The sequence below is a fragment of the Urtica dioica genome, chromosome 10 (assembly GCF_054948205.1).
Source record: "Urtica dioica subsp. dioica isolate 48M chromosome 10, U.dioica_male_clone48M_v1_H2, whole genome shotgun sequence".
In the NCBI taxonomy this organism is placed as follows: domain Eukaryota; kingdom Viridiplantae; phylum Streptophyta; class Magnoliopsida; order Rosales; family Urticaceae; genus Urtica; species Urtica dioica.
The window spans coordinates 17339912-17360156 of NC_142765.1; the positions used below are offsets into that span (position 1 = coordinate 17339912).

A 20245-nucleotide genomic window follows, 5' to 3' on the forward strand; every position below is an offset into this window, starting at 1 on the left:
ACTACACAAAGTTTCTGGATAAATTTCATAGTTGATAAGTGAGGCTCATAACTTGATGCAAAAATTTAAAAAAAAAAAAAAAAAAAGTGAGGCTCATAAACATGTTGAACTATTGGTTCCTTTGTTTTTCATGAAGATCCATGTTTTCACAGCTTTTACCATGTACCATAGCTAATGAGTAATGAACAAAAGTAAAGTTGTACTTTGAAAATGTGAAGCATATGCATGACACTGTAACCAATGATGCATATTATACACACGAGTAGTTATTAATATTATTATTATTATTATTATTATAGCACGTAGCCCTATCTGGCGGCTAAGGAAAAAGGCCAGAAGCTGGGGTTTTCTATTATTACATTTTATTTTAATGTATATTATCTCTGCACTTTTGTACCCTTGTATTGATTTCATTAAAGTTATTGTTTTTTTTTTTTTTTTTTTTTTTTTTTTTTTTTTTTTTTTTTTTAATGTTTTCACTGTAAAAGCTTTCACTGGTAATAAACTAATAATATCGTGTGTGAACGCAGTAATGTGGAACGCCTCACAAACGCACTAAGGCCAACTTCAATGGTACGCCGAATCACCAAATTTGGTGGGATTTGGTGCTCACTGTGTACACGTTAAATGTTTGTTTGTTTGTTTTTTTTTTTTTTTTTTTAAGTATTTTAATTATGCATTAAACAAAAGTTTTACATATATATATATATACTTATATTTACCCTTATTAATATTTATATAACACCAAAACTCATAATTTGACTACAAAAACACATTTATATAACACCAAAACTCATAATTTTTAAGTATTTTAATTATGCATTATTTTTAAGTAATGTAATTTTTATTTCAGAATTTTATTATTTTAAATTTTTTATTTTTGTTAAACATTAGCAAGTAATAAATAATTTAATCACGTAATTAAAAATAAAGACACTATAATTATTTATTTAAATATTTGTTAATAAAAAGGTGTATAGTTTAATAATATAGTAATGGTGAATAATATTTTTAGTGTAAAATTTGGTGTTGTGGTTTTATCTCATGTCTTGACCTACACGCTAATGATGTTGAGTTCAAATGCAACAATAACAAGCAATTAGGTTTGATCATTTCTATGGTGACCCGACTAACATGCATCTATGCGATATTGACGTTATCGACTAAGAGACTATCTCAGAAAGAATCGAACATGATATTAATAAAGTCCTAAGAATTACCTTTAACGAGTCCAACCCCTTGGAATTGGCTTAATCATTTTTCAAAATCGAAGCAGAATTTTATTTTTCAAATTTGTAGACTAATAATGAGATTGATCTGGTAAAAGAAAACTAATATTTAATTATCGAAATATTGGATATCTAGTTCTTTAAATTCGATATCCAATTTGTTTTCAAAATGAATTTGAAAATTTGGTTATTTCGTTCTCTATTAAAAAAATCGGTTAACATATTGTTACACAATTGATTGTTTGTTTGTATAGGGTTTTGAAATCGATTTTCAAAAAATTGGTTAATTGCTTAAATAAAACAAGTTATCCGACTTCATCTAGTATCAATTTATTGATTTAAACCGGTTTATAAAATTATAGTTTTCCACAGTTTGATAGACTAAACAAGCATTTCTACTTGATTCAAATAATTAAAATTAGCTTATACAAATAATCTATTAATCTATTCTTTATCATTTGACTAACCGATTCTTTATAACGGATCCAGTTTTGAAGACCGTTTCAACCGGTTTTAAAATGATTATTTGTTTATATGTGTGGAAAGTGAAATTACGTAATCTGCGTGTTTGTTACAAAATATGTTTCAGGCGGTTTCTGTAACAATCGCTAAAATGAATGAGAATATAAAATATGAGTGCGTGAGCTTCTAAAGCCATGTGCAGCGCCTTATATAGCTCTAGATCTTGAAAAACTCATTAAAATCGAACTTGTTTCAGTCTCAAACTTCGAATCGGATTCTGAAAAAGCCCAATAGGCCCATTACGACCTACAACCTTCTGTTTTAGAATTCTCATATTTTTTGCCCATTAAGCTAGCCAATAAAAGTGCATCAATAATCATCCCCTTTGGTGGTTACGGCAAAACATAGCTTGATAAAACACACAAATGAAGGTGAATTCTATGAGCCAAGATGATCCTCCCCCTTTTTGCCTGAATCCATGACGTATTCGATGAAAATAAATCACCGCAACAACGCAAGTTGGTGAAGAAAGAATCATCAGTAACAAGCTCGGTTAAAATAAATCACTGCAGCATACACAACTCTATGAAGAAAAACAATATCGGTGAAGAACTCGGCGGAGACATGGTGGTGGAGGCACAAGATCTCTGACGAGAACCAACGAACCACCACGGAATTAGGAAGTTGATGTGGTGACGCTAGCGCAAAAGGATGTCCGGGAGTAGCGATTGAAGGTTACAAAACCCTATAATTTGGGGTTTTCTTTCTCGTTCCCGTTCCCGTCTTCTTTTTTTTTTTGCGTTTTCTTTTCTCTCTCTTTTTTTTTATAATAATACCTCAATACATTTACATAAACTTAAAACGAATAAAAAAAATATCTACCAATAGGTGTGCTAAAATAGATGACGACTTGTAACTGAGGTAAAATAAGTCTCTTACCTCAATATATATTGTGTACTTGTGCAGAGAGTGAGGTCCGAATGCTCACAAGTACACATCAATGATAAATTCACGAATTGACATGACAGATCCATGGTGGATCCAGTGACCTAAGAAGCTTCCAACACTTTCGTGAAATATTTTGCAAGTTTTCGTTCTGTTGCAACATCCTCCAAACGAATATTCTTCTTAGCCACGAGCTCTTTGATGGAGTTTCCGCTTGCTCATCTTTGGTCTGGACTTTCAGAGGAGTACAAGCACCGTGATGTCGTGGATCTTTGACTCTACAAACTTTCTCCATATTAGGTCGAGATTTTGACTTTCTCCTTCTCTCTTTCTTTAGATCATCACAAAGCTTATAATACCACGATTTTATATGATCTCTTTTTCCAAAGTAGTGACAAATTCAAATTTTCAATGTCATTTTCACTGATGTTGCAGAAATTGTTGCTACAGTTTCTGAAGCAGTGAGATCTTCAAGAGGCTTTGAGCTCCCAACGAAGGTCGTTTTGGTTTTTTGCAGTTTTCCACAATATTGCAGACATATGTGATCACCAGTAACTTGACCTACAGACAAAATTTCATTAAGGTTAGAAGTTCCAGAGTTGAGCATTCTTACATTCTTTTTCAAAATAGTGATTTCGATTTGAAGTTGGTCTTGTAGCATCTTTCACCCATCGACTCGGAATGAGGCATTTACTTTTAGAAGCTCTTATTTTTCATTGTCAATCTTTCTCAATCGTTCACTCAAGTTGCGATTGATTTGCACAATATCATTCCACTTGCCAAATAATAGTTTGTAGGTCTCAGTGACAGAATATATAGTAATTTATTTTGGGTCGCTGTCGAGATCTAAATCACTGTTGCAGGAATTGTCATAAACATTTTTTGAGGCAATCTGCTGAGGCACGAGTTTTGAACTTGCTTCTCTGGTGGTAAATGCTTTGAAGTTGTTGGTGTTGTTCCCATCATCAGAATCTTCGTCACTCTAAGTCATTTTGTAGGCTTTGCTCTTCTTCTTCTTCTTCTTCAAAGTGTTGGCACACTCAGCTTGAATATGCCCAAATCCGTGACATTCTCGATATTGAATTACTTTAGATAGGTTATTTTGATCGGAGTACCATTCTCCCGATTCAAACTCCTTATGGAAGTTGGAAATTTGATTATCTTGGGAAATATCCGAGGCATTGCCTGACACTGCCTTGAGTATTTTTGTTTAGCCTCTTCAAGTATGTACTGAAGTGATGGGAAGACAATATGGTATCAGACACGAATTATCGCTCTGATATCAATTGATGGGAAATAAGGTGACATCAGACACGAACAATCGCTATGACACCAATTATTTGGAAGTCACAAGTTAGTATCAAACACGAACAATCGCTCTTATACCAATTGTTAGGTAAAAAAAAGTTGTTAGTATCAGACACGAACGATCGCTCTGTTGCCATTTGATGGGTAAATTACTTCCCTGAGGTTAATTATAGTTTCCATGTATTGAACACGAACAATCGTTTCAATAGTTTTTATTGGGTAGCCAATCTCTTAACCCTTACAATATGTTTACTAGTGCAAAATAGAAGAATACACAAACAATCGCTATATTTAACGTAAACAATAATTACCAGGATATTCAAAATTATTCAATAAAAACAAATCTAATACTTAAGACAAGCACAATCAACACAAACCATAAGAGGATTTAGCAATACATACGTTTTGGCTCAACTATAGACCATCCACACTCCTAGCTTTTGGATCTTCTTGCTTCTCGGATTCCTCGGGGGTTCCTTGCTCTTTGGATGTTAGACTCTCCAAGCGCTTGTACTTTTCGGCTACTCTTGCTCTTTGGATCTTCGGATCTCCAAGCTCTCGGACTCCTCGGCAACTCTTTACTCTTTGGATCTTCGGATCTCCAAGCTCTCGGACTCTTCGGCGACTCCTTGCTCTTTGGATCTTCGGATCTCCAAGCTTTTGGACTCGATTGCTCGTCGGTTGATCGATACCACAATCTTCCAAGCTGTAATCTCCGGAAGGAAAGAGACCAATGTGTGGGCCAACTCTTTTCTCACTAATTATTCCAACAAGGTGTAGGAATAATTCTTTCTTTCTTTGGGAAGTAGTATGAACGAATTTTTCAACTCCAAGAGGAAGTAAAAAATCCAAGACCAAATAAATGGAGATGCACGAATTCCAAGAGTGGAATTGTGATCAGTTTAGCGATTTTTGCACTACCCCAAGCCCCCTATTTATAACTTTATAGCTTATCCAAAATAGAATATGTATTTAATTGATTTCATTTGATCTTATTCTAATTAATATGAGATACTTATTCTATGTATAGAACAAATCAAATATCTTCAAGATACTTTAATAAATAGAGTATCTAGTTCATATATGATATTTATCTATTTTTCACTTTAGAATTTATTAATCAGGTAACTGATTAATATGGAATATCTCCATTATATTCACAATAAATAACATCATTAATATATTATTTATTTTTCACAATAAGAGATACTATTCAATAAATAGGATAGTAGATAACATCTATATGACACTCTCAATAAATAACATAATTAATACATTATTTATTTCTCACAATAAGATATACTATTCAATGAATAGGAAAAGCAGAGAATATCTTCATGATACTCTAATAAATAATTACTACATTAAATACTCACAAAATCGGATCATATTTAATATATATAATTTATTTTTTATTTGAGAAAAGCCCCAATATAATTGGGCTTTGATCAAACAAATCCAAGGCCCACGTACCATGATGTACACACCTACCACAAACCATATTGGGCCTTGTGGGCTGATTTAATTGCTCTTTTGTAAGCCCATTTAAATCTATGTGATATTCCAAAGTTACTTAAACAATTAATAACTTACGAATGCGAAAGAAATTGCAACCAAGTTGAAGTATTGAGAGTGTAATCAATTATCTAATTAATTACGAGCATCTCTATCCATCTTATCAAAGCCATCTTGGGGTCTATGGAACTAGTAACTGAAGCTCCTACGAATTCGAACAAAATAGACGAAATCTCTGTTTTCTCTTATTCATTCGATTCTTCAATCTCGGCGTCACTCCAAAAGAAGCGCATTTGTTTCTTTGCACATGGGATCACATCATGAGCCGAGACTACACTATTCTTGTTACTAGAATTATATTTTACTCGATGTATATAAGCGTCCATTAATATAGTCAATACATGAGCTCAATCCTTCAGGTCTAACTCGTATAGAGAAAAGTCAATTATTCTGTTATATCTTTCTTGATACATATGAGCCCTAAGCATCATTCATTCCCCATCGAAAGATTCTTTCGTACGTATGTACTACGAAAGTGCACGCAATCAATCGGTTCTGGAATCAACTCTTAGGTGAGTGAACATTGACCTTCTTTCAAAAAGACTGGATTCCATATTTGTGAATCACTTTTCGCTCAGATGATATCCCGAATTCCTAAGACAAAAGTATTTAGTCATCTTCAAGTAGCCATTACCGAATGAGTCAAAGAACCTAGTAATATAACCTAGAAGTATGTAACCACTTCAAGATTTAGATCAAATCTCACTGTGACCATCATAGTGACCCCGGTTAGTGTGTCGTAGCAGCGCTTAAACGACACATGATCAACCAAAGTCTCTTCAGGTCGTACACATACCAAATGTGTAGAATGCTCCCCCAAATGATCAACATTTCACTTGTGTTCCACATATGTGATTTTAGATCCAGCTTTTCAGGCATGGATCAATCATCGACAATGTTTTAGCTCACCGCTCGAACTTAGATGACCAACATGTAATTCAGTTTAATACAGAGACTACGGATGATAGTTGTTATTGATTCTAACTGAAAAAAACCCACTAATCAATAATGCTAATAAAGTAAATTTCTTGTTATATTCAGTAATCATTCATATTTATATATTATCTTTAGTGGGCAATATTCCTAACACGAAGTTCCTATTCAACATGTAAATAGCCTTCTCAATCTCTTCAACTTCACTTGGCATATTGACTTCTGGCTATGCAACTTTCAACGAAATACCTTTACACTTCGACTCTGGCTCGTCTTCAAAGTTCATCTGAAAAGTTCGGAGAGATCCCATCAATTCTTCAAGCTTCATGGAGGAAATATCTTTGGCTTCTTCAATCACCGTGGCTTTGTAGTTGAATCATTACTATAGAGATCTCAACACCTTTCTGACAAGTTTATCTTTCGGTATTTGTTCTCCACGAGCAAAAGATTCATTAGCCAGATCACACAATCGCGAGTTAAATTCGCTAAATGTTTCTTCTTCAAGCATTCTCAAGTTTTTAAATTTATAGTGGTTAAAATTTGAAGACGAGTCATACGAACCTTATCAGTTCCTTCATGAGCGACCTGGAGGATATCCCATGCTTCTTTGGCTACTTCACAAGTTGAGATTAACTTCAAGAGATTTGAATCCACGACGTTGAACAAGGCATTGAGAGCTTTAGAATTTTCAGTAGCTAGCTTATCTTCAGCCACAGACCCGTCTACCTCGGCTTTGGAACACTTTCTCTATTCTCATTGGTGATGGTTAGATGCAGCCATCCAGTGAGAATTTCTCTCCATGCTTTCTCATCCAAGGCCTTCATACGAGCAGAGGGAGACGACCGATGGAACCACCTTATCTAATGAAATCCATCTCAAAATAAACAGACTAGTACATAAACCCACGAATCACACTCAGCAAGATAGAGTGACCCGCTATGATACCAATTGAAATTACGTAATCTGCGCGTTTGTTACAGAATATGTTTCAGGCAGTTTCTGTAACAATTGCTAAAATTAATGAGAATATAAAATATGAGTGCGTGAGCTTCTAAGGCCATGTGCGATGCTTTATATAGAGCTCTAGGTCTTGAAAAACTCATTAAAATCGAATTTGCTTTGCTCCCAAACTTCGAATCGGATTAGGAGATACTTGGACATAATTATCGCACATATTGTTACAAGAGTTCATGTAACAATTTCTCCGAAAAGCCAAATAGGCTCATTACAACCTATAACCTTCAGTTTTAGAATTTTCAATTATTTTTTCCATTAACCTAGCCAATAAAAGTGCATCAACAGGAAGTAATACCCACAATCTAATATTTAATTATGTTTTGATACAAGACGTACAATTTTTGTTTAGTATATATTATGAGTACCAAATAAGCTAGTGTAATGAATTCTTTGATTAGTTTATTTAGTAGGGTATCTAATGCTATTATTTGCAATCAATTCCAAAAATTAGTAAAATTTAAGAAATATTTTACCTAATGAATAAATTGTATCACTTTATTATTCCATATTCACCTAGCTTAAAATAACTACATTAGTTTTCATGGCAACTCTCAAAGTCCCATACACGTTAAGTACCAGTCAATATTAGTCAATTAATTCAATAAACGAGCTAGATTTTTTTTAATCCGATTCATGTTTTTCAAAAAGCTTCAGTCAATATTAGTCAATCCAACGCAATGCAATCGTGACACATTTTAAATTTGCATGTGTAAAATATTCATTTCATATCTACAACGCGTTATAGTGAGTGTTTACAATTTTTTTTATATAAATAAAGCAATATATACTTGTTAAAAAAATCACAGAATACACATACTTTACCCTTAGCATCCAAAACTATTAAAATATTTATCATGCTTGTTTTTTCTTTTTACTTGTCTGACAGGTCAGGAATTATACTTTTAAGTGAAATAGAATTCCATCATTTCAATTTGAAGCTCTTATCCAAATTATATGCGTTGTTTATACTTTATATTAACTTTACCGCCAATGACAAACCGTTACATAATTAAGACACGAGAGTAAACTTAAATAATTAAAATAAATATACATGTACTTTGTTGAAATGGAAAGACAACTTGGCACATTTTCTATTGGTAAAAAATTATTAAAGGTGAAAAAGCAAAATCTTATTTTAAGCTCTCAACAAACCCGTGTCTTCTAGAAAATAAAAGACAATAAAATAACAAAGCAAACCTAATCCCACATTGCAAAAGCATACCATGCATTTACAAAAGAGAGTCACTCTCGGTAGTATATATATAGCCTACAATATCATTGTTATAGCAACTCAAAAACAACACAGATACAGAAAGATATACGTGTTATCTATATTTGAAAAGCACACATATACATATTCATAAATCTCAGTACTTGATCAAAATGGCTGGACAAGACTCATTCGAGTTCATTGGGTATATATACATATATAATAATTATAAATTTTCCATAATTCTTTTTGCATGCATTTAATAATTTTGATGTATTGTTTTATTAATTATCAGTTGTGAGAAGGAAATGGAGAGGAACAATTACAGCTCATCAGATGAACTTGAAGGATCTGATGATGAAGATCAGAGGGCTCATATTGTTCAGTCATTAGTCCATGAACATGGTCATCGTCCTGGTCAGAGTTGCACTGATCTTCCAGTTAAAAGACTCATTAAAGGCTTCAAGAACTTCATCCACACTCAATACAAGTAATTATAACACACACACACACACACACACATACATATATATATATATATATATATATATATATATATATATTCCGCATAACTCAAATTATAATTTTCTTATAAAAGCCTTCAAAGTGTTTCTGTTTTAATATTTTTTTTTTTTAACTACAGGAAGAACCCTGAAAAGTTTGATTACCTTGCTCAAACTCAAAAACCTAAGGTACTATATATCTCTATATAAACTGTTTCACTGATTATTAATTTGCACACAAATATGAATATTGTAGTTAATTAATTATACGAAAATAATGTTAAATATGTTGTGTTTCAGTTTCTGGTGTTTTCGTGCTCGGATTCTAGAGTGAGTCCTTCGCACATTCTTGATTTTCAACTTGGAGAAGCTTTCATGGCTCAGAACATTGCAGCTTTGATTCCTTCTTTCAACAAGGTACATAATTATTAATAACGTATATACGTACAATTATCTGGGATTTGTCAACAAAATAGTCAAAAATTAGAGTCATGATTTTTCAACAATTTATAATTATCAGAAGATTATTCTATCCAATGGTCACTCTATTTTGACTAAATCTTGATTAATTAATAGCTGGCTTATGTTTTACCTAATTTGCAGCTGAGATACTCGGACGTTGGATCGATAATTGAATATGCTGTCCATGAGCTTAAGGTTGGTAACTAATATTACTCTTTGTCATTGGATAGTAATTAATAAGAAGAAAATTACAGGTGGAGAATATTCTGGTGATTGGACATAGTAAGTGTGGAGGCATAACTAGGCTTATGGCTGAAGATAAATCTGTTCCCTTGTAAGTATTATATTCGTTATATATATATAATAAAATTAAGCTTTTGTATTAGTCAGCCATGTAACAAAATTTCGTATATTCATTATTGAATAAACAAGAGACATTGACCAGGAAATTATGTTTTGCAGTGACTTCATAGATGACTGGGTCAATATTGCATTACCCGCCAAAATCAAGGTCCAATCTGAACATGGCGATTTGTCACCTGAGCAACAAATTGAGCAATGTGTTCAGGTTATTGCCGTAATTAATTTTAACATATTTTAAATTAATGTTTTATTTCTTATGTTATTGATATAAAATTAATTAATAAATTCGTTGAAAATTAAGAAAAAATTGTACAAAATTGTCATTTGAAACTAATTGATTAACAAAATAGCCAAAGTTTTAAATTTACAGCAAAGTAATCAAAGTTATGTTGTCAAATATTTTTTGACACCAAGATTAAATATTTTGACAATTATTCTAAGTAATTTATCACTTTCAAAAATATTAATTCTAAAATTAATTTTGTTTTGAAAATTTGATTACTGTAGTACACTTTGATTATTTGACTATTTTTTTTAATTTTTAGTAAATTTTGATTATTTCGCAAATCCTTAACTTTAAATCGATTATTTAGCATCCGAAAGAAAAATAATGAGTCCAAAAAGTAATGGTACGGTATGATAAGAAGGAAACCGAAAATCAACCCAATTTTCAGATACTTTTTAAGGCATTACTAATTTGATAAATATTAATATAAATAAATAATGTGCAGGAATCTGTGAATCTGTCGCTGGAGAATTTACAAACATACCCATACGTGCAAAAGGCAATTGAAGAGGGAAAACTGGCATTGAGAGGTGGTTTCTATGACTTTGTTGACGGATCACTAAAGCTTTGGGAAATGAAGAACTCAACCCTTTCATCCTCGATTCTCATATAATTAATTGAATTGTGTGATTCTTCAAAAGTATTATTTCTTTCTGTTTTAAACTTAATCAATATCTGTGTGCTTCTCTTTTGAATAACGCTAGACAAGCTATACATCTTAAGAAAAATCTTCTTAATTTAATAGCTTTCTCTACTTGTGTGTAATATTTTTTTTTTTTTTATCTCATTTGCCTATGTAAACTACTTGTCGTTTGTGGTATATAGGTTTATGAAATATGAGTAAACCCTAATACATATGTGTTCTTCAAAGCCTAGTATCCGCTCCCCTTATTTGGTTTATTTTGCTGTTCGTTTGATTGCTTACAGTGTGACATTAAAAGTAATGAAAACTAAAACGACAACCTACTATAACGATGTCTTTTTGCCTCACAAATTTTATGACAACAAATCTCAAATCTAAGACATCACAAAAAATATTACGGAAAGAGCTAGAGGGGAGCTAACTTGAATTTTTTTTAGGGAGGCTGATATAAAAATTTCTTAGTAAATACAAAACAAAATCAAAGAATTTTTAAATTCAACTTTTACTTACTAACTTTACATAATATAAACTAGCTAAATGTCAAGGGTAAATTTTGGAATTATATGCAAATGACAACTGACCATAGTAAATTTCTTTCTACTACGCACAAGCAAGACTACCACAAATTTAGATTTGGGGAGTTTCAGGTACTCATTTAATCTAATTTTACCTTTTCCTAGGTGTTTAAGGTGCTCACTTAATCCAATTTTACCTCTTTGGAGTTTCAGATATTAAAACAGCTCATGTTTGCAATTCCACGGTCTGATTTAATAGAGCCCTCCAATATTACAAGGCGTGCTTACACTTTGCAATCTTTGTTACTTGGATGGGCTCTTGTTATTAAATGGTTTAGAGAAGAGTTTTTGCGTTCCAAGAACTATAAAATACATTATTGTTCTCTCCGTTGCTAAAGCAAAATTTAATTGAATTCAAGCATTATTTGGCTCTATTAACAGTGAATATCATGCGAATTTCTTGGATTATTTGTTTTGTTTTTTTTTAAAAATCTTAAACCGAACTTTAAGACTAGTGTTATGTGCCCTGTGCAACTAAGTTTGGGTATTTATGTGAAATCCCAAATTTTAAGCTTAATTAAAAAGCTAAAATTTTGGTGTTCGAGTGACGTTATTTTTTTTTTTTATAAAGTAGTAGTGAATGATTATATTTTTATGTGATAGTTTTTGAAGTTTTTCTTTTAAGTATGCTTTAGGGTATTTTTGATTTTAATATACTCTTTAAAATACAAATTATGGATATATATATATATATATATATATATTTTGTGTACAAATTATATATTATAATTAAGTTATGTATATATGTTATATATATATATTATATAATTATATATATTAATTATTTTTTTTGTACGTATATGTATATATATAATTATCATATATAGTATATGGATATATATATATGATTATATATATATATATATGATTATGTAATATAAGATATTATATAGTATGCATAGTAGTCACGTGTGGTAAGGTTTTATATATACGTATATATATAATAAAAGTAAAAATAATTATTATTATTATTTTTTTTAGAAAATAAGTAGGATTAGGGTTTGGGCTTTTAGGATTTGGGCTTTTAGGGTTTAATTAAGTCCTATTTAAGCATCCCCTCCTCTTCTTTTAACGCTTCTTCTCTGCTCTATCTCCCTTATCCCTCTCTTGGTTTAGAAATTCGCAGCTCTTTTTAGGTATGCTTCCTTTTCTATCTGGTTCGGATTTCTTGAAAACGATTTCTTAAAACGCTTGTGCTGATTTCAAAAAAATTGTTTTTGCGTTGATTCTTTTTGGAAAAGTTAGGTTTATGTCTCTTCTATCTAAATCTTTAATCGAAAAATATTTTTATAAAATACAAAATATTTTATGATTATTTTCAAAACAGTACGCAGACAGTTTTTGACAAAAATTTTAAAATTAGTTTTAGCAATTCTTCTATTTTTAATAAATAGTTAAAAAATTATTTTGGCCGTGATGCCTTTACAAAAAGTGATCCAAATTATGTTTTATACATACTGGAATTTTTACAGAATTTTTCTCAGAGTTTTAATTTTTTCACCGAAACCCTAATAGTCAAGGGTATTTTTGTAATTTCACGTTGAATGTCGTTTCTGAAAATTTCCAGAACCTACAGTATGTCTTGAATAATTTTCTCAGCTGATCCCAATAGTCTTTTTCCGATTAGGTTCCAATTCTCTTAGAGCGTACAATTCCTTCGACGATCTACGATCGTAACTTTCGATATCCAGGTGAGAATAATCTCACTGCAACACAGCTTAGTTCAAAATAAATTTGATGAGTTTTTATTCATGATATGACTTGTTCACATATTTATATGTTTGAGTATGCGATTTGTTATTTGATTGCGTGACTAGTTGAAGTAGTTTGTGATTTATGTGTTGTATGCCATGTGGTGTTATGTTAAAGTATATTTGAGATATATGTTTTATTCTAGTCATGTTTTTGGGATGAGAATATATATAAAATTTTTTGTGCTCATCTCATATCAGTATGTAACGTAAGATTCAAAGTGAAAAGATAAAGTTAAGCAAGGGAGTCATACCGCCTCGAGCTACGGAGGTATTATGGAGAATTTCTCGGGCCGAGGCTCAAAATGAGAAATTTCTCGGGCCGAGGCCCTAATAAGTTAATTAGCTAGACAGAGCGAAGTGTGGGCTTTGCAACCCCATATCTTTGTCTCTAAAGTGATCACTGAAATAGGTATGACTACCCTAGGGGCACCCCGAGCTAAAAGTTGATAGAATCAAGAAAAGAAAGATCAAGTTACCGAGTAGTTTCAAAATACTAATAAACGGTTCATGCATTGCATTACTTTATTTGTGAGCTTTATATTATTCTCGCTGAGCGTAAGCTCATCTCTTCGGAAAAAAAAATATACGTCTGTGTTGTAGGTAAACAACTTGCAAGGAACTGAGCAGGGCGGACTAGCGGCGTCGAAAGCGAGAGGGTTGGGTCATGGTTTCCATTCACGAATTAAGTCTTCCGCTATAAGTTATTAAGAAATAATTTTGATGGTTTTGTTTACTTTATTAAGAAATATGTTTTCCGCTACAAGTTACGGTTTTCTAGTTCGTTGAAAGTTATTTTATGGATTACGTTTTACTTTGCTACTATCTTTGGTTTAAAATTGGTATCTCATATTTTCTGTTTTCGTTAAGTACTTCTCAAGATATTTTGTAATGCAATCTATATGTTTCTTTAATGCTTTTGTTTCTTTTTAAAATCTTTAAAATTTGGTTCACCTTTGTATGATGTGTTTTAAAAAAAAAAATTCCTCCAAGTTTTCTAAAGAATTTTCTAAAGTTTAAAAAGTAAGATAAGTAAGACGATCCGAAAAGTCGGGTCGTCACAATTTAAGCTTTAGGCGATTGATTTTATTCGATTTAGAGTTTGTTAGTTAGGGAGTTGGAATTTTATAAAACAAAATGGAATCACATACCATCGGAAGTTCTGTGGCTGTGAAAATCCCAAAACATAGAGTTTTTGCTGCCCATTTATAAATCTTGTGAGCAAGCAAGTTACATGTTCTTGAAATATACATTAATTTGAAATCTGAAAAACAAGGAAAAAAAGAAAAAGAAAAAAAAAAGCGGAATCGATTTTTAAAGCCCATTCACTAGACTCATTTCTCTTGTCTGCTAGGTATTGAAAAATTCTAGAAAAATTAATTCTCTCTCGTAAGGAGACAATTCTATAGAACTTTACAATGAAATAATTTCCACCTCCTATGGAGATCGCTTTGCAGATCGATTTTCATGAGATTAGACATAATCCGAAATTCTCCGGCTTAATCATAATCGATAGATCACTTAGTCAAGATCCTTATATGTTTAAAATATAGTGCACAAATGTCAAGATGTCATCCGAGATAACCGAATGACAACAACTTAAACGAAGAGTTCGATGAATGTAAGTTTAACTATATGTGATTTTTTATTCGATTATTTAAAAACCTAATTTTTATAATTTATTAGTTCATTTTAATATAATTAGTCCCCTATAGAATTAAATTCAATTTTATTTCGGAAATAAAATTAGTGTTTTTTCATTATAAATTTTCAACTTTAAACTTTAGTTTGTTATATGAATATCTTTATAAATTCAATTTTACATTTTAAAATTTTAATAATTATTCAGAATAATTGATTTATAAAAATTACGTAGATTAAAAAATGTGTTTCGTTTTTCCCTATTCAAATTAATTTATATTTATAATTCATAATTATAATTTATAAACCACACAATTAATCCGTTAAACTATCACTTTATTGCACAGTTATCCATCAATCCTTAAGGCCATCTCCAACCACACTCTAAAACACCAAATATACCGTTTTTTTTCCTCCAACCACACTGCAAAACCAACACCAAATTTGCAGTGTTGTACAGTGCCGCGCCAAATTTGGCGTGGCACTGTTCACACGGCAATTTTTTTTTTATACTTATTTATACATATATATAACCTTACAAATATTTATAAAACACCAAAATTCATAAATTGACTACAAAAATACATTAAAAGAAAATAACAATACATAAAAATTTAAACATAGATTACAAAGTTTAAATTAAACACACAAAATAAAAAAAAAAAACTAAAACAATAACATAATTTTATTTATTTTAGTTTTTTTTTTAAATATTGGTAAGTAATAAATAATTTTAATCACTTAATTAAAAAATATAAACATTATAATTATTTATTAAACTATTTATTAATAAAGAGATTGTATAATTTTAATAATATAATACTGATGAATAGTATTTTTAGTGTGAAATTTGATGTTGTGATTGGAGTTGAAAAAAAATTTGGTGCTAAATCAACACAAAAGTTGTGTTGAATTAACACAAAATATGGGAAATGGGTTGGAGTTGCCCTAAGTAGGCTCACAGTTTATCGGTCCTGACCTTCACACACACACACACAAAACAAAACAAAAAAAAAAAAAAAACAAAAAAAAAGAAATCATATAATACAAAACAAAATAAACTTTACTAACATAAAAAATACCCTTCAGAAAAAAAAAATAAAAAGTATATATAACTAACCAATGTGAAAGAATAACGGCGTTTCATCTCAAAATTAATCGATAATGAGGTAAATAACTCATGACACGTTTATAAATCTATTCTTTTCTAACAACCAAAAGTCTAGACTATGCTTATTAACTTTCGATAATCAAGAAACTTTAAAAAGCACTTTACTCAATCACCTTATAATTCCGTATTTCACATTCGTCCAAAATTGACCTCAAAAAGTACTAAGGGCTTTCCATGGCAATTATCAAATTCCCACGTTTGTTATCTCACCTCTTTTTGAATCCGATTAATAATAGTATATTCACCGCAATGTAATCGTGACATAAATTTGCATGTGCTAAATATTCATATACAGAACGCGTTTGTACTTGGGATTGTGTGTCTCTATATATACATCTTATATAAAATTAAATTGAATTAAAGCAAGATATTCCTTAATATAGAAATGGCTACGGTATAAAGCAGGCTCTATCTATAATAATATGGCCTCCAAAATTGTTGCAATGTTTTCTCATGCTTTTTACTTCTTTATTTGTCTGACTAGTTAAGCACTATACTTTTTGGTGAATTAAGAACTCCAAATTATATTTTTCATGTGATGAAGTTCTTATACAGACTTAATGCGCTGTTTGACAAATCCTTTATACAATTAAGAAACTTAAAACCTAAATAAAAATCAATATTTGCACGACTTTAGTTGAAACTTTAAAGCCACTTCCTTCCACTTATACATTTTTTTTATCTAAAAAAATGATCAAAAAGTGAAAAAGCAAATTCTTATTTTAATTGCTCAACTAACCCGTGTTTTATAGAAATAATGATAATAATAATTCCACAACTAACCCTCTTAGCGTATATATATAGCCTGCAATATGATTGTTGTATACCAACTCAAAAGCACAGCTTAAGATAATATATATACTTGATATAGATATATTCAAAAGCATACATACATATTTGTAATCTTCGTAATTAATATTCCAATTCCAAATGGCTGGACAAGGCTCATTCGAGTTCATAGGGTATATATTTATAATTAATGCATTTTTTACTTTTATTATCCTAAATTATTTGCATGCATTTGTTAAGTCTAGTTTATTTGATTTATTTCCAGTTGTGAGAAAGAAATGAGGAAGAACAATTACGAATCATCATCAGATGAAGAATCTGATGATGAGAGGGCACATATTGTTCAATCACTAGTTCATGAACATGGTCAGAGTTGTACTGGCCACGTAGACCTCCCAGTTAAAAGACTCGTTAAAGGCTTCAAGAACTTCATCCACACTCAATATAGGTAATTATATGTATAATGTATATATATTCAGTACAACTCAAATTATTTTCTTATAAAAAAACCTTCAAAGCGTTTTTTTTACATGTTCATTTTTTTTTTTTGGTGTGAATTACAGGAAGAACCCAGAAAAGTTTGATTACCTTGCTCAAACCCAAAAACCTAAGGTACTATATACCTCTACAATAACTGTTTCGTTGATTATTAATTTGGAGGCATATATAAATAGGAATATTGTAGTTAATTGTTTAAAAAATGATGTAAATATATTGTGCTTCAGTTTCTGGTGTTTTCGTGCTCGGATTCGAGAGTGAGTCCTTCGCACATTCTTGATTTTCAACTTGGAGAAGCTTTCATGGCTCAGAACATTGCAGCTTTGATTCCTTCTTTCAACAAGGTACATAATTTATATGTGAGTGTGCGCGCGCAAATATCTGGGATTTGCCAACAATAATAGTCAAAATTTAGAGTCAAGATTTTCAACAATTAATAATATTTTGACTTAATTTCTCAATCCTTATATCAATTAACCGATGACTTGTGTTTTACCTAAATTTGCAGCTGAGACACTCGGACGTTGGAACAATAATTGAATATGCTGTGCATGAACTTAAGGTTGGTCATTTTATTAATTTTATTAAGTTGTATATCCTATTATTTCTCATTGAATAGTAATAACAAAAAGAGAATTACAGGTGGAGAATATTCTGGTGATTGGACATAGTAAGTGTGGAGGCATAACTAGGCTTATGACTGAAGATAAATCTGTTCCCTTGTAAGTATTTTATCCTTTATATAAAATATTAAGCTTATGTATTAATCAGCTACTAGTTCTTTTATTAAAAAAAGACATTGACTAGGGAACTATATTTTGCAGTGACTTCATAGACGATTGGGTCAACATTGCATTACCCGCCAAAATCAAGGTCCAAGCCGAACATGGCGATTTATCAACTCAGCAACAAATTGAGCAATGTGTTCAGGTTATTCCCATTATTAATTTTAATTTAAATTAATGTTTTATTCCTTGCTTTATTGATATAAATTTAATAAATTCGTTGAAAATTAATTAGTCCCATAAAGTAGTGGTACCGTACAATAAAATGAAAAGAGAAATTCATCCGAATTTTCTCTTTTCATTTTTAAAGTATGATTAAAATCTCATAAATATTCATATGAATAATGATGTGCAGGAATCTGTGAATCTGTCACTAGAAAATTTACAAACATACCCTTACGTTGAAAAGGCAATTGAAGAGGGAAAACTTGCACTGAGAGGTGGTTTCTATGACTTCGTCGCTGGATCACTAAAGCTTTGGGAATTGAAGAACTCAACCCTATCATCTCCAATTCTCATATAATTATATTGTGCATTTCTTCAAAAGTATAATTTATTTGAGTTTTTAGCTTCGTTTATCTGTGTGTGCTTCTCTTTCCAATAACCCTAGACGAGTTATACATCTTAAGAGAAATATCTTCTTAAATTAAATAGCTTGCTCTACTTGTGTGTAATATATTTCTGTAATCTCATTGCTTATTTTTGTAATGTAAACTACTTGTCGTTTGTGGTATATGGAGTTTATGAAATATGAGTAAAGCGTAATACATGTTTGTTCTTCAAGCCTAATATCTGCTCCACTTATTTTATTTGTTTATTCGGTTCGTTCAATTACGTGACATTAAAAGGAATGAAAACTAAATCGACAACCTATTCTAAAAAAAAAAATGAGATTTACCCAAAAAAAAAAAAAATTGATAACAAGTTAAATTAAAACATGCCTTTAAACAATTGCAGATGAAAAATAAAATGTATCTTTTTGCCACACAAATTTAAGACATCAAAAAAAAAAAAAAATATGTAATGATGTCCAAAAATTTCAAATATAAGAGTCAACGTCAATGAAAAGTCAATAAAAAATGGTCCATTAGAAAAATAACAAATTTAAACGTTTGACATTGTTAAATAACCAACGTTTGGTAAATCTTAGGTAAATAGCCGCTTTCAGATTTAAATCTTAAATAAATAGTCACTTTCATATATCGAACGTTGGCTATTAATCTAAAATTTACGTCTGAAAGTGGCTATTTAGCAATGTCAAACGTTTAAGTGAGTTATTTTTCTAATTTTTTGAAGAAAAAAATATTTATGACGCTGTTATCTATTTTAATGTATAATTTCGTAATTTTTATTAAATAGATGTAACTTTCTATAACAGAGCCTTGAGATGTTAGAAGGTGATTAAAAATATAGGGTGATTACAAACTCTACTGAAAAGAACACCATTTCTAAGAAAGAGCCTTGAGATCCACCACCATCCACTATTCATCGAATCTTTTTGTAAACCCAGGCACATCACCTTAATGCTCTAGTGAGGTCTGGTACAATATAATACATAGCTTAATCAAAGAAGTCCAGTGACTACACTTTTAATATTTTCCGGCATCAACTAGATATATTATTTGTGTGTGCAACATATAAAAGACACATGCAATATTGGGTGGTTGATCCGCAATAAAATGTGATATATTGTTATTTAATGACTTGATTGTGTTATGTTTTTTTTTTAATAGCAAATATGATATATTAATATGGCCTATCAGCCAAAAACACCGTCTACAATACTCGGGAAACCAACTCCACACACACCCAGGGCCGACCCGATAAATATTGTGACCTTAAAAAAATTAAAAAAAATAAGGCTTTTTATACATATTTTTTTTTTCCAAGACATCAAAAATGAGAGCAAAAGAAGCATAGTCTTTAACCACCATTTCTAATAATAGTAATAAAAAAATATGTATTTTATTATTCTTAATAAATTATTTTATTTTTTCTTATTGGTATCTTTATTTTGTGTTGCCTCAACTCGTTCATTTTTTGTGCATGTATCAAACAAGTAAATTGGAATGTCAACAAGAATTTAAAGTGATTTTAAT

General features: G+C 30.8%; 2 protein-coding genes across 2 annotated transcripts; both read left to right on the forward strand.

Moving 5' to 3' along the window:
* Window positions 1-9311: 9311 nt before the first annotated feature.
* On the forward strand, window positions 9312-11047 carry LOC149383621 (carbonic anhydrase, chloroplastic-like; the record flags this gene model as incomplete). The annotated part of the gene is made up of 6 exons (XM_089627855.1): window positions 9312-9371; window positions 9483-9599; window positions 9786-9839; window positions 9899-9978; window positions 10107-10212; window positions 10739-11047. Coding segments are annotated over 6 exons (585 nt in total), but the record flags the coding sequence as incomplete, so codon positions are not given.
* A 5864-nt stretch (window positions 11048-16911) lies between these two features.
* Window positions 16912-18926, forward strand: LOC149383622 (carbonic anhydrase 2-like). The gene is made up of 8 exons (XM_089628946.1): window positions 16912-17036; window positions 17129-17311; window positions 17427-17475; window positions 17589-17705; window positions 17870-17923; window positions 18004-18083; window positions 18186-18291; window positions 18502-18926. Exons 1-8 carry the CDS (start codon window positions 17005-17007, stop codon window positions 18667-18669), a joined length of 789 nt encoding a protein of 262 aa, XP_089485072.1. The 5' UTR covers window positions 16912-17004; the 3' UTR covers window positions 18670-18926.
* The last annotated feature ends 1319 nt before the right edge of the window (window positions 18927-20245 follow it).